Source organism: Capricornis sumatraensis, chromosome 22, assembly GCF_032405125.1.
Source record: "Capricornis sumatraensis isolate serow.1 chromosome 22, serow.2, whole genome shotgun sequence".
NCBI lineage: Eukaryota > Metazoa > Chordata > Mammalia > Artiodactyla > Bovidae > Capricornis > Capricornis sumatraensis.
Window position 1 is genome coordinate 52816192 of NC_091090.1, and position 22645 is coordinate 52838836.

General features: G+C 54.7%; 1 protein-coding gene across 1 annotated transcript; it reads right to left on the reverse strand.

Annotated features, from left to right (window-relative positions):
- Nucleotides 1-670: 670 nt before the first annotated feature.
- Nucleotides 671-2305, reverse strand: PPP1R3G (protein phosphatase 1 regulatory subunit 3G). The gene has a single exon (XM_068994210.1). It carries the CDS (start codon nt 2303-2305, stop codon nt 671-673), a length of 1635 nt encoding a protein of 544 aa, XP_068850311.1.
- Nucleotides 2306-22645: the final 20340 nt, after the last annotated feature.

The window sequence follows — 22645 nt, forward strand, 5'->3', positions numbered from 1 at the left end:
CTGCCCGGGGAAAGAACGACTTATACAAAACGTTTTTAAGAACACTCTATCCCACTATGGAAAATCTAGGCCCTTACCACATCAGAGAGGAGGGATGGAACAAGGGAAATTTAAAACACTGCGGTTTGCTTATTTTAAAGTGCAGCAGCATCCGCTGAAGATGGCCCGACTGCCAAGGCCTCCCAAACTGCCGGGAGCTGAAATATCAGGGAGCAGCCACGCACGAGGCCTTAAATTTTCAAAAGGATATCTGTATGCAAGCGCAAACACTTCCCAGATCCCGATTAAGAGAAAAGGCAGCAACGACGCGGAGTCTCCTGGGGACCCGCTATCCATGCCAGCCCTTGGCGCGATGCTTCCACCTCTCCCTGAGAGCTGAAGGGGCGTCCACAGTTAAAAACAAATTCCAAGGGTTTGCTGCCTCGCTCAAGAGTCTTACTCGTGGAGGAATGTCACTGCTCGGAATCTTGAGGACTTCTTCCCATTCGATGCGGGGCGAGAATTCCAAAGGCCAAAGCGGCTGGGAAGGCAGGGCGCTTGGCCCGGGCTCAGTGCTTGCTGGCAGGATCTGTCTGGGTGCCAAGGAGCTTTCAGTGAGGGCCTCCCTCTCCCCGGGGGGACGGTGCCCGGCTGCCTGGGCGTCACGCGCCTTCAGCGCAGCCCCGCGGGCTCAGAGCGCGTCGGCCGGGCGCCCCGAGCGCAGCGTGTAGTTGGCCCCCGCATTGTTGTCCCAGTACTCGCCCTGGGCGCAGCGGTAGCAGATGGCGAAGTGGACGGCGAGGCCCGGCGCATCCGCGTCCTCCCCCTCCGTGGGCAGCAGGCCCGGGGGCAGGGACAGCGCGAAGTGGAAGCGCTCGGCGTCGGGCTCCTCCTCGCCGTCCCCGGGCTCCCCCGACGGCGCGTCAGGCGGCAGGGGCTTCCCCGGCTCGGGCCGCAGCTCGGCCGGCACGTCCAGGAAGGAGCGCCACTCGGTGAAAGTGTAGCGCACGGCCACGGTGCGCGGCCCGGGGCAGCCCAGCACCCGGCCCGAGCCGGTCACCTCCGCGCCGCCGGGCGCCGCGCACTGCACGCGTTCCAAGCACACGCGCTGTCTCCGCAGGCGCGCGGCCGCGGCGCTCGGCCCGGGCAGCTCGAAGAGGGGCTGCAGCCGGGGCGGCGGCGGCGCGCGGGGGCCCGCGGCCACCACCGCGGCCAGCAGGCCGGGGAGCCCCTCCAGGTCCTCGGCGCGCGCCGGGAAGCTGCGCAGGCGGGAGAGCACGGCGGGCGGCACCTGCGGCTCCTCGGCCTCGCTGAAGTGCTTCACGCGGGCCAGGCTCAGCCCCAGCGCGTCCGCGAACTGCACCCGCTTCTTGCACTTGGCGCAGCAGTCGCCCTGACCTAGCGGCGCGTCCTCGGCTGCCTCGCCGCCCTCCGGCCCCGGGGCAGGCGGCTGGCGCTGCCGCAGGAACTGGGCCGCCTGCAGGATCGTGTCGGCGGGCAGCGAGAAGGAGCGCGCGCGGCGGCGGCCCTCCAGCCGCGCCTCCTGCTCCCGCGGGGTGGCCGGCTCCTGCGAGGACCCGCGCTCGGCGTCGGGGTCCGGGGCCGCCGCCACGTAGCCGCCCTCCGTGAGGGGCGCTCCCGCGGCGGGCGGCTCCCCGGCTGCCCGGGGCTCTTCCGAGGGCGCGGGTCCCGGCGCTTCCGCACCTAGCAGCACCCGCCGGGCCTCCATGACGCCCTGGCCCGGGACTTGTCCTCGGGACGCTTGACGCCTGGGGAGGTGCACAGAGAGCGCAGCGCCCGCCTCGGTCCGGGAGGAAAAGGCAGTTCCAGCCGGGAGGCTCGGGGGTTTGGCCGCGCTGCCCGGGGCGGGGTGGGAGGAGGGCGCGGGCCGGGCGCGGCCGCAGGGACTGGAGCCGGCCGGCGGGGCGCGGAGTCCGGGCGGGCGGTGTCCCGGGGCTCCCCGGCTCACCCAGTCCTGCCCCCCCGAGCTCGGGAGTGAGCGCGCGCTCAGCTCGGTCGTCCTTCTCACCGCGAGGTCGACCCCGCGGGTCTGGACGGGTCCGCCCTCCCGAGGGTCGCGGCGCGGTCTCCCGTGCGCCGTCGCGCCAGCCGAGGAGGCGCAAAACTGCGGAAAACTCGCAGCGCGGCGGCGGCGGGCCTCGCGGATCGGCTTCTCCTTCCTCCCCAAGTTCCAGGCGCTCGGAAGCGGGCCCGGCCCGGTGCGATCGCCGCCCGGGCGCCGGTGGACCCGGACCAGGTCCGGGCCGGAGACTGCGCGGGGCCGGGGACCGGGCGGGGGCCGCTTCCGAGCGCCTCCGGAGGCCATTCGCGCGGGGCCCGGGCGCACGTCCCGCCCCGCCCCTCTCCCCGCCCGCCGCGCTCGGGCCGGAGCGGGGGGACCTGGGTCGCTGCCCGGCCTCCTGGAGCCGGGCCCGCCGCGGGGAGGGGTGCTGGGGGCGCTGCCCAAAGCGGCTTCTGGTTGGTTTCGCCTTGTTTCCTTTTTAAGGCTGACGTTGGCTGCCTGCAGGTCGGAGTTTCTCGAGCGTCGCTCGCGTCTGTCACCTGGCCGGGTGTGCGAGCTCAGGACTGGGCCCCACCTTAGGGTTCAGTCTGTAGGCCCGGGGTGGGGCCGCAAAGTATTTCTCGCAGGAACACGCGCGAGCTCCTTCGTGGCCTCCCACGCTAGCGTGGAACGCCTTGATTGCCTGTCAACCTGGGGACTTACAAGAGGCCCCAGACATACCTGGCGCGTCTACCTGTTGGAACAAAGACAAGATTTGGGGAAGATCATTGTTTTTACATTTACCTAAACGCTGACATAGGGCTTCCCTCATAGCTCAGTTGGTAAATCATCTGTCTGCATTCCAGGAGATGGGTTTGAATTCTCGGTCAGGAAGATCCCCCTGGAGAAGGAAATGGCAACCCACTCCAGTATTCTTGCCTGGAGAATCCCATGGACGGAGGAGCCTGGTGGGCTACAGTCCACGGATTTCAAGAGTTGGGCATGACTTAGCGACTTCACCACCACCACCACCACTAAATGCTGACATGCGAGGGAGTGAAATATAAAATCTGCAAACTGTCTTAAAGATCAGATAGACTTCTCAGAGACTTTGAGGCTGTGGAGACCCTCCTGGGCTCCTGCTTCATCAGCCCTTTCCCCCCCTCAACCACCACGACCACCTCCCACCCCCACTAGCACCCCACCCCCCTCCCAGGGCGGGACTCGGGGAAGGCGGAACTGAAGGAGGCCTGGCTGTCAGGGCCTGTGGGCTGGTCCAGCTGTCCTGTCCCACTCCTTGGTGGGAGCGTGGGATGCTCTGGTATATGGAAGGCCAGGGTTAACCAGAAAGTCCAGGAAGTAGAAATAGAAGAAGGCGGCTCCAACCCCATTAGGGAGGCCAGGGACCCCCCGTGAGGGAGGGGAGTGGGGTTAACAGGAGGGCCGCTGGGAGGAGCGTTTCAGCCACATCGTTCTGACTTGTTTCCAAGTTTTATCTCCAGTTAGCACATCTCTGCTTGCAGAGCAGGGACTGGGTCTAATTGGTCTTTCTTACTTTCCCGGGTGTAGAATCGGAGGCGTGGTCTGAACTGAAGACTGAGGAGACAGGATCGCTGAGTTTGAATTTCAGTGCCGCCTTCTCTGCAGGTCCTGTGGCCTCTCTGGGCTGTGGTCTCACCTGTAAAGTGTGCCATGTGCCCACCCACTTGAAGAGGCAAACCCTGTGGCATGCTTTGCAGGAAGCCCACGGCCTCGGCACCATGTGCCCACCCGCGTGAAGAGGCGGGCCCTGCGGCACACCGTGCAAGAAGCCCACGGCCTCGGTGCACAGCAACTGCTTTCTGTTACACAATGTGTTCCTTCATTCATTCACCGTACGTTCATTGCATGCCTGCTCCGTGCCAGACACTCCTAGGTACCTGGAACACAGCAGTCAACAAAATGCAAGTCTCTGCCTCCTGGGAGCTCACATTCTAGCGTCAGGATGGGAGAGAAACAACACACATGTGAATAAAGTGTGCAGCGTCCCTGTAATGATGCCTGTGGGAAGTATGGGCTTCCCTGGTGGCTCAGTGGCAAAGAATCTACCTGCCAGCACAGGAGACGCAAGTTCAATCCCTGGGCCAGGAAGATCCCCTGGAGAAGGAAATGGCAATCCACTCCAATATTCTTGCCTGGGAAATCCCGAATGCAATGGCACCCCACTCCAGTACTCTTGCCCAGAAAATCCCATGGATGGAGGATCCTGGTGGGCTGCAGTCCATGGGGTCACTAAGAGTCGGACACGACTGAGCAACTTCACTTTCCCTTTTCACTTTCCTGCATTGGAGAAGGAAATGGCAACCCACTCCAGTGTTCTTGCCTAGAGAATCTCAGGGACGGAGGAGCCTGGTGGGCTGCCGTCTATGGGGTCGCACAGAGTCAGACACGACTGAAGCGACTCAGCAGCGGCAGAGTGACTAAACGATAGGAGATACAAAGCTCTGCACATAGTGCTCTTGCCTGGAGAGTCCCAGGGACGGGGGAGCCTGGTGGGCTGCCATCTGTGGGGTCACGCAGAGTCGGACACGACTGAAGCGACTTGGCAGCAGCAGCAGCACGTAGGAGAGGCTCCTTAGACAAGTTGACTGAGTTTAGTTCTCGCCTCTCCCTCCCATCCCCCACTTTCTCTCAGTCCCAACATCCCGTCTCCAATGAGATTGTATAATGTGGGGCCCAAACTCTGGAGACAGGCAGTGTAGACGTCATGCATCGGCCCCGGGCACAGGCCTGGAAAGGGCGGCAGCACCGGAGAAGGGAGCCCACACAACATCCTGCCGGTGACCTGGGGAGACACCCACGGGTGGTTTGAGGTGCGTCTTCCTCCCGGGAGCAGACTGTTGTACTCCCAAGTTTGCATTCCTCGGGGATCGATGCTCGCTGCCCTGTGAAGTCAGGACAGTCAACAGTGGACCGAGCCGTGTGGGGTGAGGGGCTGGGAGGCACGGGCTGGCCTGAGTTTCTGAGCCCAGGCTCGGGCCTCCAGCCACGTGGCCTGGCCTCATGTTTCTGCTGCAGAAGCTGTTTACCTTTCCTCTGCTCCCTCCGGACTCTGACGTCCCGGAGTCCGGTGAGGACCTCCCCCACGTGTGGGCCAAGAGACAACAGCACCACAGGACAAACACCTGCTTGTCAACAGAGGAAGACCAAAGGCCTGGGGTTGGGAGGTAGGCGCCCACACCCAGAGCAAAGCGGAAGATGGGGACGTGGGATCTTTTTCAAAGGGAAGAATGAGGCTTAGGGCATCTGCTTACACTGTGATCAATGTAGACTTCTACTTAGATGTTAAATGTGTGAAAGTCAATTAATTCCTGTGACATTCCCATAGCCAAGCATGAACATGTAAGTTCATACAAATTTTAAACCTTCATATCAAAGTGTGTTGCCATTTCCTTCTCCAGGGGATCTTCCCGACCCAGGGATCAAACCCGGGTCTCCTGCACTGCAGACAGATTCTTTACCAACTGAGCCACAAGGGAAGCCCTCCCCTCTCGTCGGGTCTACCTCTGTCACGGGCTGTTGTTACTTTCCCAGTGAAAAACAGTTAATGGAAAGTCAAGGAAAACAAGGCGGGAGCAGGAATTTTTACTGTGAATAAACCTAAAAGAAATTAAAGTAGAAAAAAAGGAAAACAGACAGCAGACATTGAAGCAATTTGATACACTCAAATAGTGCGGAGACACGGAACTGTAAATCTAAGTATAACACGATCAAACCAGAGTAATCACAGGACTTCCCTGGCGGCTTCCCGGGTCGCTCAGGCAGTAAGGAATTCGCCTGCTGATGGAAGAGACACGGGTGTGATCCCTGATCTGGGAAGATCCCGTGTGCCGCGGAGCAGCTAAGCTCGTGTGCCCCAACTACTGAGCCTGTGCTCTCGGGCCACAATGACTGCAGCCCCCCAGCCATAGAGCCCGTGCTCCACAGCAAGAGAAGCCGCCGGAATGAGAAGCCTGCACACAGCAACTAGAGAGTAACCACCACTGGCCACAACGAGAAAAGGGCCCTGCAGCCTAGAAGCACCGATGCTTTTGAACTGTGGGGTGGAAATCAGTCCTGAGTATTTACTGGAAGAACTGATGCTGAAGCTGAGACTCCAACACTTTGGTCATCTGTTGAGAAGCGCTGACTCATTGGAAAAGACCCTGATGCTGGGAAAGATTGAGGGCAGGAGGAGAAGGGGACAACAGAGGAAGAGATGATCGGATGGCGTCACTGATTCAATGGACATGAGTTTGAGTAAACTCCAGGAGTTGGCGATGGAGAGGGAGGCCTGGCGTACTGCAGTCCATGGGGTCGCAGAGTCGGACACGACTGAACTAAACTGAGCATAGAAGACCCAGCACAGTCAATAAATAAATATATATATATATTTTAAGAAAAGAATGATAGCAGTAACGGACTGAGACAGAGAGAAGAAGAGGTAACAGCTGGAGGCAGACAGCTCAGGGTCCCCAGTGGAGGCCACAACTTGGACCCGGGGTGCCCATGAGTCCCCCGCCCAGGGATTCCTGGAAGCTGAGCTACTCAGAGCCCCGGCAAGGCCCAGAAACAGAAAATGGTGAGACCAGAGGGAGGCCAGGATGGGGGCAGGACCTTGCCCAGGCCAGCTCTCCCTGGCCCCGGGGCTGGGCTGGGGGAACAGGGCTGAGTGTAGGGTGTAAACTAAAGGCGGGGTCCTTAGACTGCATCCCCACAGAGGGTTGCGAGCTGTGGGTCTGGGCAGAGAGCTGGCAGCATCCAAGGCCATTCGTGCAGGACCTATTTCCAGTGGTGACCCCTCGGGGCCAAGAGAAGTGTGGCTCCAGGCTTCTCCCTGGGCTCCAGGCTTCTCCCTGGACTCCAGCCTCATCCGCTCTCCAAGCAGAGAGCCCAGTCGGACTCTTAAGGGGCATGAACTCCGAGGCAGACCCGGAACGACAGTAGAGGAGTCGCGGGGCTTCCCTGGTGGCCCAGCGGCTGAGACTCCACGCTCCAGTGCAGGGATCCCGTGCTTGACCCCGGGTCAGGGAACTAGATCCCTCGTGCTGCAGCTAAGACCCCGTGCAGCCAAGTAAGTAAATGACTAGTTTTCGGAAAGGAGTCATGACTGCATTGGAGCCTGATGTGGGGGCACAAGTCCCCCGAAACCTCTGAACAGAGACAAGGAGGGCGTCAGGCAGGAGCCTGACGTGGGGGTGCAAGTCCCCCGAAACCTCTGAACGGAGACAAGGAGGGCGTCAGGCAGCACTCCTGGGTCTCCCCCACCGACCTCTTTGGTGCCAAGGTTGGGACAGAGGGTAAACGGGGAGGCTGGAGCTGCCCCTTTGGGTTAAAGCACATGCCAGGCTCTCAGTTACCGCGGGCTGGACAGCAGGGTCACTGAGCGTTCGGCTCCTGGGATATTATGTCAAAACTATCTTCAGAGCGAAATTAAGACACCACTTGCCTTTTCCACTTTGCAGACGTCTGCACTGCACAGAAGCAGTGGCGGGTAAAACCGTGCCCGCGTCATTTAAGCGCATCCTGGATAAGCCACTAAAAATTATACTATTAGGTCTCAACACTGAGTCCCTGACCTTAATATCCTATGTGACAAAATGGGCCACACACAGAAAGCCCTCTACTCCTGACGTGCGATGACTGCTCTGGGGAAGGGCACCCAGGAAATTGTTGTGAGCTGAGCCAGAAGCTTTTTTTTTTTTTCATGAAACGTCATTTCTACTTAAAGGAATGATGAATAAACCACGGACATTCACATTCGGGTGCGGAATAGACATTTTCTTTAAAATTACTGAAGCAAAGCTCCGACTTCGAGGGAAGCAACTGGAAGAATGCGCTGCCAATCCTGAAATCTGAACTTTGAAGGAAAAATGATGATTTGAAATGCCTGCGTCTGCCGTGGGACCAACAGCTCCCCAGCACTGCCAGGCTTCTCTGACGGGACCAGCGGTGCAGCAGACGGGACTTTCGGTAGCGGCTGATGACAGACGGCCAGGTTTGGGAGATCTGCATTTCTCGGTAAATCCAAATTTCCCAAACAGCCCGTGTCTGATGTCGCATGTGGGGGCCACTGGGTATAAAACAGACGAACAATAGCTCAGGGAACTACATTCAACAGAAATAATCTATAACGGAAAAGAGTCTGAAAAAGAATAGATAGATCTGAGTCATTTTGCTGTACATCTGAAACTAATACAGCATTGTAAATCAACTGCACTTCAATTATTAACAATGGTTTAAAAAAATCTTTTTAATTATCCCTGTAGGGCATTTCTGTGCTGGAAGTCAACCAGAGGGGTAAACTTAAGGTCTACTCAGGCCTCTTCTGAGCCTGCACCCTTGCCAAGGTATGTGACTTTCTGATTGCTTTATATATATGGTTTCTTTTGAATGTTTTACTCCTATAATGTCTGACTCTCAAAAGGGGAAAAAGAAATACTTAAAGGAGGGAAAAAAACAGAATCTAAAAACAAGCACCAGTTCTTTTTCTTAAGATTTTTTAAAAATGTATTTGGCTGCACCGGGTCGTAGCTGCTACACTCAAGATCTTCCGTCTTCACTGGGGCGGCTGGGATCTTCAGTAGCTGCTTGCAGACTGTTTAGTTGTCAATCTTTGGTTATAGTTGTTCAGTCGCCAAGTTTTGTCTGACTCTTCGAGACCCCGTGGACTGCAACACACCAGGCTTCCCGTCTTTCACCATCTCCCGGAGTTTGCCCAAGTTCGTGTCCACTGAGTTGGTGATGCCATCCAACCATCTCCTCCTCTGTCACCCTCTTTTTCTCCTGCCTTCACTCTTTCCCAGTTATCAGGGTCTCTTCCAACAAGTCAGCTATTTGCATCAGGTAGGTAAAGTATAACCTAGCTCCCTAACCAGGGATCAAACCCTGGCTCCTTGCATTGAGTCTTAGCCACTGGACCATGAAGGCAGTCCCAGGCACCAGCTTGTTAAATTTTCTGGAAGTTGTTTCTGCTGGAAGAGGCAGGGTATGTAACAAGGGTGGTGAAGGTTGCAAAAATGCTGACTGTCTCTGGGTCTGCGGGCTTCCCTATGGCTCAGCTGGTAAAGAATCTGCCTGTAATGAGGGAGACCTGGGTTCAATCCCTGGGTTGGGAAGATCCCCTGGAAAAGGGAAAGGCTACCTGTGCCATATTCTGGACTGCAGAATTCCATGGACTGTATGGTCCATGGGGTCGCAAAGAGTCGGACATGACTGAGTGAGTTTCGCTTTCGCTTCCTCTGGGTCTGCTGATCAGAGCACAGAGCCCTGTTCATGGAGGGCGGGGTCCTTCTTGCCTCCCCTGGCCCCTGGCTCCTGCAGGTTGCCTGTAGCCAGTTCTCAGAGCCTGCCTGCCCGGGGGCAGTGCTGGGGGCAAGTGCTGGGGCGGTAGGGAACGCTGCTGTGATAGGAGCTGAAATCAACCAAACTTGACAGGTATGAGAAATGGTCATAAAGTGTGGTTTTCAGCCACCAGTATCTTCCTTTATAATTTTATTACTTTGTTGTTGTTGTTTAAAAAAATTGTATCGAGAGAGCAATGGTTTACAACGTTTTCAAAGTGAAAGGCACTCAGTCATGTCCAACTCTTTGTGACCCCATGGACTATACAGTCCATGGAATTCCCCAGGCCAGAATACTGGAGTGGGTTGCCTCTCCTTTCTCCAGGGGATCTTCCCAACGCAGGGATCAAACCCAGGTCTCCCACATTACAGGCAGATTCTTTACCAGCTGAGCTACCAGGGAAGCCCAAGAATACTGGATATCTTATACATGTCCAAATTTTTTTCTTTAAGAAATTGACGGTAAAAGAATACTTCTATGAATGAACTTGCCATCTTAGTCTCTTTAAAGCCTGCAGCTCAGTGGCATCAAGAACACCCACAGTGTCGGGCACCGTCACCAGCTGGACCCCTTCCATCTTCCCAAACTGAAACTCTTCGTTCACGAACAGTCACTCCTCTTTCCACCCGCTCCCCAGCCCCTGACAGCAGCCATTCTACTTTCTGCGTCCACGAATCCGATGAATCTAGGCGCTTCATGTAAGTGGAGTCATGCTATGACAGGCTTATTTCACTCAGCATAACATCTTCAACGTTCATCCACGCTGTAGCCATGTCAGAATATCCTTCCTTTTAAAGGCTGTGTAATATTCCAATGTGTGTTTATGCCACAGTTTATCTGTGTATCCTCTGATGGACACAAGAGGCAGGTAGACACCCGGTTCCTTGAGCTGAGGTTAGACCTCACCGCTGAAATCACTGGGGGATGACGGTTGCTGAAGCAGAGCAGTGCATGCCTGTGTCAGAGCATGGGGTTCACTGACTGAGTGCCACCGAGACCGCCACTCTGCAGGCTGTGATACAGGCTGTGGCGGCTGCAGGGCGAGAGAGATGAAGAAATACAGCTTCTCATAGATGTCTTCCTGGGTTTTAAGAAAAAAAAAATCCCCTTTAAATTTTCCTCCCAGTTTGGACTGCTTTCAGTCCTACTTTTACGGTGGTGGTGTTCAGTCGCCCAGTCGTGTCTGACTCTGCAGCCCATGGACCGCAGCATTCTACACTTCCCTGGCCCTCAGTATCTCCCAGAGTTTGCTCAAACTCATGTCCACTGAGTCAGTGATGCCACCCAACCATCTCGTCTTCTGTCACCCCCTTCTCCTCCTGCCTTCAATCTTCCCCAGCATCAGAGTCTTTTCCAATGAGCTGGCTGTTCACATCAGGTGGCCAAAGTATTGGAGCTTCAGCATCAGTGCTTCCAGTGAATATTCAGGGTTATTTTCCTTTAGGATGGACTGGTTGGATCTCCTTGCTGTCCAAGGGACTCTCAAGAGTCTTCTTCAATACCACAGCTCAAAAGCATCAATTCTTCGGTGCTCAGCCTTCTTTATGGTCCAACACTCACATCCATATATGACTACTGGAAAAACCACAGCCTTGACGAGACGGACCTTTGTCAGCAGAATGACGTCTCTGCTTTTTAATATTCTGTCTAGCTTTGTAGTAGCTTTTCTTCCGAGGAGTAAGCGTCTTTTACTTTTGTGGCTGCAGCCACTGTCCACATTGATTTTGGAGCCCAAGAAAATAAAATCTGCCAGTTCCCACTTTTTCTCCATCTCTTGCCACGAGGTGATGGGACCAGATGCCAGGATCTTAGTTTTCTGGATGTCGAGTTTTAAGTACTTTAATGTTAGGCTCTTACTTCTTGGAAGGGGATGCCATTCCAGGCCACCTGGGGACCCATGTTTATATGGACTACATTGAATTGAGATGTGTGTTTTCATAAACTCTATCCAGTGACAAACTGGCTGCTACCCAGTTTGTATAGAAAAGCGGACAAAGTATCCCTGGCTTTCAAGTTGTGGGAGGAGAGAAGGCTGGCATGGAATGCTCAGATTTCCTCTCCTTCCTGACCTCCTGTCCGATCTCAGGCTCCAAGGAAAGTGGGCTCTGTTTTCTGAGCAAACATCTTCATGATGCCAAACAAACTGGACGGAAAGCCAACAGCTAGCAGACCGCGGTTTGGTCTCTGGATGGCAGAAGCACCAGCAGGGGTGGCGTGGCTCAGTTCTCTGCTTTATCCTACAGACTTAAGACTTAACTGTCAAAAGACCGTTTCAGGCTTAAGAAGGGGAACCAGGGCTCTCAGCCAGAGGGATCTGGGCTTCTCTGTTTTGGAAAGCAGCAACGTCACGCCCAGTGTCACTTACTTCTGGCAGACGGGTGGGCCGATGGATAACTTCGGGACAGGGGGCCTCGTGCGGGAGGCAACGCAAAGGGAAAGGAGCGTGCTGCCGTGGAAACAGCGCGGCCGCCCCGCACCCACACCCCGCGCTAGTCCAAAATCGCAGTTTAGCAGCCTGCTACTTTTTGTTTTTAACTCCCAGGGCATGGATTAGAGCCTTCAGTTCTGTCCCCAGAGGTTCCGGTCTGAGCGCGGACTCAGCAGACACAGACAGGCTCCCTCCCGGCGGCAGCACAGCTCCTTAATTGGCTTGAAAAGTGGCAGCGCTGCTGCTCCCTGGCTGGGCCGCAGAGCCCCTCTGGGCGCTCTGTCCCGCGGCTCTCCTCTGTTCCTTCTCCATCGACTTCATTCCTGGGACCCCGCCCCAGCTTCCCTGAGAGCCTGGGCACGTGGCCGCTGCATGCTGACGGTCCGGGGGTGGCACTTCCTGCCCGCGCCTGCGGGCAAGTCCTCAGCGAGAGCGTCGTCTTGGTCCCTCTGCCCCCCGGGGCCCCGCCGGGCAGCCCCCGTCTGTTACCGCCTGGGACAGGACGCTTGCGCCGGACTGTCTCTAGAGCCTTTGTCCATTGTCTTTTAACTGCTCCCTCTCCTGCCTCTCGCGGCTTCCCGTGGGCTTTCTGGGTGGCTCAGTTGGTAAAGAATCTGCCTGCAATGCTGGAGACTTGGGTTTGATTCCTGGGTCGGGAAGATCCCTGGGAGAAGGGAATGGCAACCCACTCCAGTGAGAATCCCACTCCTGGAGAATCCCACTCCTGGAGAATCCCATGGACAGAGGAGCCTGGCGGGCCACAGTCCATGGGGTGGCAAGAGTCGGACACGACCTAGCACTGTCTTTCTCCGGCCTCAGAGTTCCTCACTGGGCTGACTGCCCAGCCTGGCCCCAGGCGTCCGTCCTGGGAGGCTGGGGTGCACTGGGCCCCCACATGGGTGGGAGCAGCTTCCTGGCTCCCGCTGGGAGCAGCGAGGGCTTGAGTCGCCTTGGCCTCTGTTTCCCCTTCTGCCCATGAAAAGGGTTGGATTCAATCAATTTTGTCCTCAAATTCCGGTTTTCTTTCAATGATTTTATTCAAACTGGTTGACTAAAAAAATACGGTCACAACCCAAAAGGAGAGAGTTAGTTGGTGGGACTGTTTAGGGCTCCAAGCCCAAGAGAGGGCATCTCAGCATCTCTGAGAAAACTGCTCCAAGGAGGTGGGAGGGGGAGTCGGGGGGGTATACAAGTTTGCAACAAAAGGAGCAGGCAGTCTGAACATCAATGATCAGGTATCAAATTAAGGAATTTAGTGTCCTGTGTATGGGATGATGCAAGCCTCTGGGCTCACAGAACCTCATGCACCTCAGCTCCCTGGGGCCAAATCCTGCTTCCCGTCCACCTTAAGGACGGGCAGATGTGGCCTCCTGCGCCTTCCTGCTCCTCAGGAATCTCCTGACAGTGGGGGTGGGGGCGGCAGCAGCTGCTGGATCGCAGTTTGGGGGCCCTCATTCACAGCTGGAGGCCAGAAATCCCTGATGGCTGTGGCATTTCTTGTTGATTGATATGGCAGGAGATACTTTCAGATCCCTTATGATTATACAGTGGAAGCGAGCAAATAGATTTAAGGGACTAGATCTGATAGAGTGCTGTATATTGTCACCCTGCTTATTTAACTTCCATGCAGAGTACATCATGAGAAACACTGGGCTGGAAGAAGTACAAGCTGGAATCAAGATTTCTGGGAGAAATATCAATAACCTCAGATATGCAGATGACACCACCCTTATGGCAGAAAGTGAAGAGGAATTTAAAAGCCTCTTAATGAAAGTGAAAGAGGAGAGTGAAAAAGTTGGCTTAAAGCTCAACATTCAGAAAACTAAGATCATGGCATCTGGTCCCATCACTTCATGGCAAATAGATGGGGAAACAGTGGAAATAGTGTTGGACTTTCTTTTTTGGGGCTCCAAAATCACTGCAGGTGGTGATTGCACCCATGAAGTTGGAAGACGCTTGCTCCTTGGAAGGAAAGTTATGACCAGCCTAGATAGTATATTGAAAAGCAGAGACATTACTTTGCCAACAAAGGTCCATCTAGTCAAGGCTATGGTTTTTCCAGTGGTCATGTATGGATGTGAGAGTTGGACTGTGAAGAAAGCTGAGTGCCAAAGAATTGATGCTTTTGAACTGTGGTGTTGGAGAAGACTCTTGAGAGTCCTTTGGGCTGCAAGGAGATCCAACTAGTCCATCCTAAAGGATATCAGTCTTGAATATTCATTGGAAGGACTGATGCTGAAACTGAAACTCCAGTAAACTTTGGCCACCTGATTCGAAGAACTGACTCATTGGAAAAGACCCTGATGCTAGGAGGGATTGGGGGCAGGAGGAGAAGGGGACGACAGAGGATGAGATGGCTGGATGGCATCACCAACTCGATGGACATGAGTTTGAGTGAACTCCGGGAGTTGGTGATGGACAGGGAGGCCTGGTGTGCTGTGATTCATGGGGTCACAAAGAGTCAGACATGACTGAACAACTGAACTGAACTTTCACAAAACAAAAATGTTGCAGGAAGGGGGACCCCTTCCAGGGCCTGAAACTGGGCTCTTTTCTAACACTCGGAAATGAATTGTCCGAGGAGACACATGTGCTGACAAAGCAAGAGATTTGCTTGGGAAAGGGCATCCGGGCAGAGAACAGGAGGGGAAGGGAACCCAGGAGAACAGCTCTGCCACGTGGCTCGCAATCTCGGGTTTTATGGTGATGGGATTAGTTTCTGGGCTGTCTTTAGCCAATCATTCTGACTCAGAGTCCTTCCTGGCGGTGCATGCCTTGTTCAGCCAAATGGATGCCAGAGAGGATTCTGGGAGATGGTCAGACACGTGGTATCTCCTTTTGACCTTTCCCAAACTCTTCCAATTGGTGGTGGCTTATTAGTTCCGCATTCCTTACCAGGACCTCCTGTCATAAAACAACTCATGCAAATAGTTACTATGGTGCCTGGCCAGGGTGGACGGTTTCAATCAGTTGCTTTCCCTAACAAAAGCACATCCTATGGAGCCTTGTCCACTCAGCTCCATGCCCTGCATGCCCAGCAGACCCCGCTCCCAGGGGATCACCAAATGGGACTCTCCCTGAGGCCCCTTTCAGCTCGTAGCAGGCTGGGCTCCTGTGGCTGGAGCTTTCAGGCAGGACCCCAGAGGAGGCAGCAGCCTGGCAGCTCCTGCCTGAGCTCCGGAGCAGAGGCTCAGGGGACAGGAAAGAAGCACCATTGGCAACTGCACATGCTGAGGGCCCGGAGCCTCAATTTACCTAAAATCGAGTTGGGGAAACAACTCCAGGGTGCAACCACCCAGGCCCACCCTGAGCGGTGAGGTTGGAGTGGTAGGCCCCGTTGAGGTTTTTGCTGTCTTTTTTTTTTTCCCAGTGCGGCAAAAAGTTATGTAAAGGTTTTAAATACAGGCTCAGCATGATCTGATTTACACACTTGAAAGATGTACGTTTTTGAAAGACTCTAGAACTTCCCTAGTGGGTCCAGGGGTTAAGACTCCTCACTCCCAATTCCAGGGCCTGGGTTCAACCCCTAGTTGGGGAAGTAAATCCCACATACCTTGCAGCATGGCCAAAAAAATTTTTTTTTTAGTAAATTAAAAGACTCTGGTGTTAGGTTGAAGAGTAGATTGCGAGGATAACGCCTAATGGAGGAAAAACTGCAAATGTATGAGCTTATTCACTAGTCTTCCTGAGAGATGACAGGACACCCAAGAGAAGGGAACCTGTGTCCACACAGAACCCGGCACAGGAATGTCCAAGAAGGACCGTTCATAGTAGCTCCGCGGTGGAAGCAACCCTGACGGCCACCAGCTGACCCGTGGATAAACACAATATATGGGTTATCCACGAACCGAAACCTCAGTTAAACAGTCGGGCGACCAGCAGGGGGAGCTCTCACCCCTGCAAGGCCAGGCGGACACGTGGACTGCGCCGACAGTCTGGTGAGGACCAGCCAATGAGAGGCTGGGGCTCTGTGTACTAAGCCCGCCCACCTTCCTCTTCCCTCTGCAGAAGCTGCTTTCCCCGCGTGCAGGGCCTTGCGCGTGGCCGCCAGGCTTGAAACCTGCAGTTGCAATTTTCTGCTGATGCTGAGTAGACTCGTCTTTGCTGGGAAATACCTGGCAGTCTTCCCACTTTTGGTCAACCTTTGGGCGGCCCGTCCGGGGTCCAGAGAAGACCCCCGACCGCTGAGCAGATAGGTGCAGTTCCCACCCTGAGCTCATCGTCACTCACTGCTTTCCTCGAGGACCCTGGATTTTGAAGGTGCGTCTTTCTCCTGAGCCCCATCTCCTTCGAGATTTAAAGCTCTCCAGGATTTAGTCAGGACGTTTGCTAAAGCTTTATCCTTTCTGGTCAAGGTCTTGCTCTGTGTGCAAGGACTCATTTGGCACTTTGGTCTGATTTGAGATCAAGCCCATCCAGCTGGCACTGTTTGCCTTCGGACCATGACTTTGGAACACGCCTCCCCTCCCCCGCCCCGCCCCGGCTCCTCTACGACCAGACTGCCCCCTTAGAACTCCTGGTCTTAGGCCTGTGGGCTGTTTGAGCTGTTTAGCCTGTTTGAAAATGACTCTCGGGAGTTCCCTGGTAGTCTAATGGTTAGGAGTCGGCACTTTATCTTCCAAGAGCCCAAGTTCAACCCCTCACTGGGGAACTGAGATCCTGCAAGCCAAGCGGCGAACAAAAATAAAATAAAATTGGTCACTTACCCCTCTCTGCCAAACAAACCAAAACTCGCCTCTGAGGAGCTGGACCCTCGTCATATGAGTATTTTGAGGGTGCCCCCTCCCTCCTGTTTCGTGGTTGTTGTTGTTCAGTCGATAAGTTGTGTCCTGTCCATCACTACCTCCCGGAGTTTGCCCCAGTTCATGTCCATTCAGTTGATGAAGCTATCCAACCGTCTCATCCTTTGCTGCCCTCTTTTCCTTTTGCCCTCAATCTTTCCTAGCATCAGGGTCTTTGCCAGTGAGTTGGCTGGAGGAGAGAATGGCAAACGACTCCAGTATTCTTGCCACGAGAAGCCTGTGAACAGTATAAAAAGGCAAAAGGATACAACACCGAAAGATAAGCACCCCAGGTTGGAAGGTGTCCGATAGGCTACTCGGGAAGAAGGGAGGTCGCTTATCAACAGCGCCCTTCTACTGAAAGCCCCCTAGTACCCGTCTGATATTATGTCTTGAACCATTGTCCTTCCTCATGCGCATTTCTAACTAAATGGACTCACCTGACCAGAAGCAGTTTAGAACAGCAGGAGCAGGGACCCAGCCCCTGGCCACCCAGTGCCATCTCCGTGGTGGCCCCAGACCTGGGGGCCTACCCCAGCCTGAACTTATCTTCTTAAAACTCAACTGGACAGCGATTCTGCTAAAATTTCCAGAACTGAATGGAACACCTATTTCTATTGGTATTTTGAGGCTTCCAAATGTTGTCAGGAGCCTAAAACTGCCCCTCTGCAAAATGAGATGTTAAGATTCGCTGAGGCAAACAGACAGTAAGATAAAGCGGCTCCTGACGCCTAAGGCTCTTCCTGGCTTGTTTGTCTCAGCTCGGCCCCCAGCACCATCCCCCTCCTCTCTGTCCCTGCCCCCAGCCCTCCTCTACACCCTCACACTCATTCTCTTGTCCAGCTTCCCTTTTTCTCTGAGATTCTGCCCATTCCCTTTTCCTCTAAACTGGCCCTTTTAAACTTAAGCTTCTGAAGACCCAGAGGCTAACACCTTTTTTATGCTCCATGGACTTAAAGCTCAGCTGTGAGCCATAGCTGAAGACCTTCCTAAAGTAACCACAGATGGCACTCACACATCTGCTGGGGAATCTCATAGTCGTGCAAACCCATCCACCCGATCTCTCAGGCTTCTGCCAGCCAGTTCCCGTGCTTGTCAGTGAGGCCAGGCCCCGCATTCAGTCTGCCACGAACTGGCAAGATCCCGAAGGGTCTCTAGGATTACAGGCGGGAGACCTGGCCATTAACTTACATGATCGGACTTGGTCAATCACCCAGTGACATCATCAGGCCATTCCTAGGACTTTCCCAAAGCCTGCATTTGTTGTTTGTTGAATATTTATTGATCTAGCTCACTGTACCAGATCCAAGTCACAGCACACGGGACCTTTGATCGTCACTGCTGCATCGGGGTTCTTTAGTTGCAGCCTGCAAACTCTTAGCTGTGGCCTGTGGGACCTAGTTCCCTGACCAGGGATTGAACCCAGGCCCCCTGCATCGGGAGCACGGAGTCTTAGCCACTAGACCACCAGGGAAGTCCCTAGCAAGTACCTTTTTGCCTCTCCTTGGGAAGAAGAACAACTCACCTGGACAGTGATGCCGCAGGATTCGCTGCTTTCCTGTTTCTGGCAAATCCTAGAGGCTGACCTGTTCAGTAGCAGGTTCCCCAGTGGTTCTGCGGTGTTGCAACAGGTGGATGAAGTTGCCTCTCTGCTCTCCTTCTCAAGCCTCCGTACAGGAAGACTGCCTCCAGTCACTAGGGCTTTTAGCCTTAAAGGGACATAACGTCCAAGAAAAATTGCAGTTTGCCCAAAACCAGATTCCATATTTAGGGCATCTGATATCAGAACCAGAGCCCCACCAAGGTCCAGGTAGACTTCATAATGTTCCAAGTTTTCCCAGACCCAAAACTCAGCACCAACCGTCAGGTTTTTCTCGAGCTAGCTGGTTATTGCTATAGCTGGATTCCAACTTTCTGTTTTGGCCAAACCTCTGTATGTTTTACTAAAGAATAACAACCCAGGCCAATCGTATGGGAAGAATAGGGCTACATAGACTGTAAGACCTTAAAGGAGAGCTTGCTGAACCCACCTGCCCTTGGGCGTTCCAGTTACCTGATTCCCGGCTTCCTTTTTGCACAGGAAAAGGAAGAGAATGCCCTTGAGGTGTTACCCCAAAACAGGAAGTTCGCCACTGATCTGTAGGGCATCATAGCCAGCAGCTGCCGCTTGGCACAGGGGCACCCTCTGTTGCCTGAGGGGTGTTCCCACCACTGTCCTCTGGTTCTGGAGCTTTTGAAAGAGCAGAGTTGGTGACGGGTTGGCATTGGGGCTTGAGACGGAGCAGTCCGGTCCTTGGACCCAGAAGTGTCGCCTGTGTGGACAGCAGCAGCCTGGAGCGAGGCAGGTCCAGACGGGGAGACGCAGCTCGGGAGTCACGGGCGGGTAGGGCGCACGTGTGCCAGGAGGGCTCGGGCGTGCTGCCTCGCGTGGGGCTTCCGCGTCGGGCGGGCCCGTGGGCAGAGGCGGCAGTTGTCCTGAGATTAACCACTTGGCTGCTGTCACGGAGGTGGCCCGGGCCGCCGTCCTGATTGGGCACCTTCCCGCTTCTCCACTCTGATGCCGTCTCCTCTCGCAGCTGGCCTTCAACCACTCTTCCCCACCCCTCCCATCCCAGACAGGGCCCTGTGCTCACGTCTTCCTGTGCTCACCTGTGCCTGTGCCCACGTGTGCCTGTGCCCACGTGTACCTGTGCCCACGTGTGCCTGTGCCCATGTGTGCCTGTGCCCACGTGTACCTGTGCCCACGTGTGCCTGTGCCCATGTGTGCCTGTGCCCACGTGTACCTGTGCCCACGTGTGCCTGTGCCCACGTGTACCTGTGCCCACCTGTGCCTGTGCTCACATCTTCCTGTGGCCACCTGTACCTGTGCCCACCTGTGCCTGTGCCCATGTGTGCCTGTGCCCACCTGTGCCTGTGCTCACATCTTCCTGTGCCCACCTGTGCCCACCTGTGCCCATGTCCACCTATGCCTGTGCCCACGTGTACCTGTGCCCGTGCCCACCTGTGCCTGTGCTCACATCTTCCTGTGCCCACGTGTGCCTGTGCCCACCTGTGCCCACGTGTGCCTGTGCCCACGTGTGCCTGTGCCCACGTGTGCCTGTGCCCGTGCCCACGTGTGCCTGTGCCCACCTGTGCCTGGGCTCACATCTTCCTGTGCCTGTGCCCACGTGTGCCTGTGCCCACCTGTGCCTGTGCTCACATCTTCCTGTGCCCACCTGTGCCTGTGCCCACCTGTGCCCACCTGTGCCTGTGCCCACCTGTGCCTGTGCCCACCTGTGCCCATGTCCACCTGTGCCTACCTGTGCCTGTGCTCACATCTTCCTGTGCCCACCTGTGCCCACCTGTGCCTGTGCCCACCTGTGCCTTGGTCTACTCGATACTGATGGTGAGTGCTTTCCAGCCTCTGTGCCCCCCACTAGGACAGGGGTTCTCTCTTTTCTGTAAACATTGTATTCATAGCCAGGCTCCACGTACACGGCAGGCAGACAGATGGGTGGTTACTGAACTGGAGGAAAACTTTAGATCTGGTCCACCCTCTTCACTATTGGAATCCTCTTCCCCACCCCTGACCCCATGGTTTAAGCCCCAGTGACCAAAACCCCAGGTGGCATCCTGGGTCTGGACCTACAGTGAGACACACCCAGGGAAAAGGGCACAGGAGTGAATTTCACTGGCCTGGTTCCCAGTCTTCATTCTGCCCTGAGCTCACAGTTTCTCTTTTAAAAAAAAAAAAAAATCCAGCTTCAACTCCCTGAACTATTTCATTTTTTAGTATTTTTTAAAAATAATAATCCCATGTCCTAGAAGGTATGTTCACTTCTTGGCCCCCAGGTGGCGCTAGTGGCAAAGCCCCTTGCAGGGGGAGATGTGGGTTCAGTCCCTGGGTCAGGAAGATCCCTGGAAAAGGGAATGGCAACCCCCTCCAGTATTGTTGCCTGGAGAACCCCATGGACAGAGGAGCCTGGCGGGCTACAATCCACGCAAAGAGGGGTCACAAAGAGTCGGACACGACTGACTGAGTGAGTGAGCACTTGGTCTCACCTGGGCTTCCCAGGTGGCTCAGTGGTAGAGAATCCACCTGCCAGTGCTGAGACGTAGGTCTGATCCCTGGGTCAGGAAGATCCCCGGAAGAGGAAATGGCAGCCCACTTCGGTATTCCTGCCTGGAGAATCCCACGGAGAGGAACCTGGCGGGCTACACTCCATGGGGTCGCAGTCTCACACGACTGGGCACACGCACACACACCAGTCTCACCTGAAGAGCCCACACTTCCGTGAGCCTATGCACAGGAGCCCCACAGGGTGTTCAGGATGCACATCAAGGGAAAACTCGCCCGCTTTCCGGAGAAGGAAGAAGTAGCCTTTGGGAATATGCCCAGAGAGTTCTGTTCTTCACAAAAGCCCTGCCTCAAGGAAACTTTCACCAGAGCCTCGCCTCCCTGGGAGTAAGCAAAGCCTCACAGTCCTGAGAAGGCGATGCACCCCACTCAAGTACTCTCGCCTGGAGAATCCCATGGACGGAGGAGCCTGGTGGGCTGCAGTCATGGGGTCGCTGAGGGTCGGACACAACTAAGCGACTTCCCTTTCACTTTTCACTTTCACGCATTGGAGAAGGAAATAGCAACCCACTCCAGTGTTCTTGCCTGGAGAATCCCAGGGATGGGGAAGCCTGGCGGGCTGCCGTCTCTGGGGTCGCACAGAGTCGGACACGACTGAAGCGACTGAGCAGCAGCAGCAGCAGAGCCCTAAGGGAGGGAAAGTACCCCTCTGCAGTCCCTCCTAGCCCTCCAGTCTCACCTGAGTGGGATGGGGGTGGGGTGGAGCAACTCACAGACCCGGGCACAGCCCCACTGAAAGGTCTAACAGGCATTTCACCACCACATCGAAAGGCACCACGCCAAGCACAGACGACAGTGGGAAGAACTGAGAGCCTCGTCTAAGAGAAAAACTCTAGGAGAACCCAGAGAGGATGACGGACAGGAAAACAAGGACACAGAGGGAATTTCAGCCTCCCACACTTCCTGCTACAGCAGAGAGCAAAACACAGCTTAACTTCCAGCCGTGCAAACATGCCTCACACTATAAGCATATTTACTCATACCCAGGACACAGTGTCCCATCTTTCAACATAAAGTTACAATGTGTTCTACAAAGGGAAAAAACACAGCTTGAAAAGACAAGAGGAAGCATCAGAACCAGACTCAGATATGGCAGAAACTGCAGCATGACTGGCTTAGGAATTAAAATAACTATGATTAACATGCTGAGGGCCCTAATGGAGAAAGTGGATGACCTCAGAGAACTCGCTCAGTCATGTCCGACTCTGCACCCCATGGACTATACAGGCCAGAATACTGGAGTCGGTAGCCTTTCCCTTCTCTAGGGGATCTTCCCAACCCAGGGATCAAACCCAGGTCTTCCACATTGCAGGTGGATTCTTTACCAGCTGAGCCACAAGGGAAGCCCAAGAATACTGGGGTGGGTAGCCTATCCCTTCTCCAGTGGATCTTCCCGACCCAGGAATCAAACTGGGGTCTCCTGCATTGCAGGTGGATTCTTTACTGTCTGAGCTATGAGGGAAGCCCACTTTTGAGAACAGGTGGGTAATATAAACAGAGATGGAAACTAAGAAAGAATCAAAAGGAATGCCTGGAATCAAAACTAATGTAACTGTGAGACAACTACAGAAGGTGTGACATGCAAATAACAGCTCAACCAGAAGGGAAAGAGAAAGGAGCAGAAGAGATATTTGAAGTAATAATGGCTGAGGATTTACCCCAATTAATGATAAACACCAAACCACAGATCTAGGAAGCTCAGAGAGCGCTGTGCAGGCCAATACAAAAAAAAAAACTAAAAAAAATCCTACACTAAAACATGTTGTATTCTAACTGCCAAAAATCAAGGACAAAGAAACGCTTGAAGAAAGCGGAGGAAACAAACACCTTACCCCTACAGGGACAGGGATAAAATTTCACCTGATGTCTCACAAATCATGCAAGCAAAACTGAAAAATCTCTTCAACTTAGAATCCAGTGAAATTATCCTTCAAAAGTGAAGGGACATGCACTTTCTCAGACCAACAAAAGCCACA

Coding starts and splice junctions, on each gene's coding strand:
- PPP1R3G (XM_068994210.1), bottom strand. CDS start 2,305: ATGGCCTCCGGAGGCGCTCGGAAGCGGCCCCCGCCCGGTCCCCGGCCC.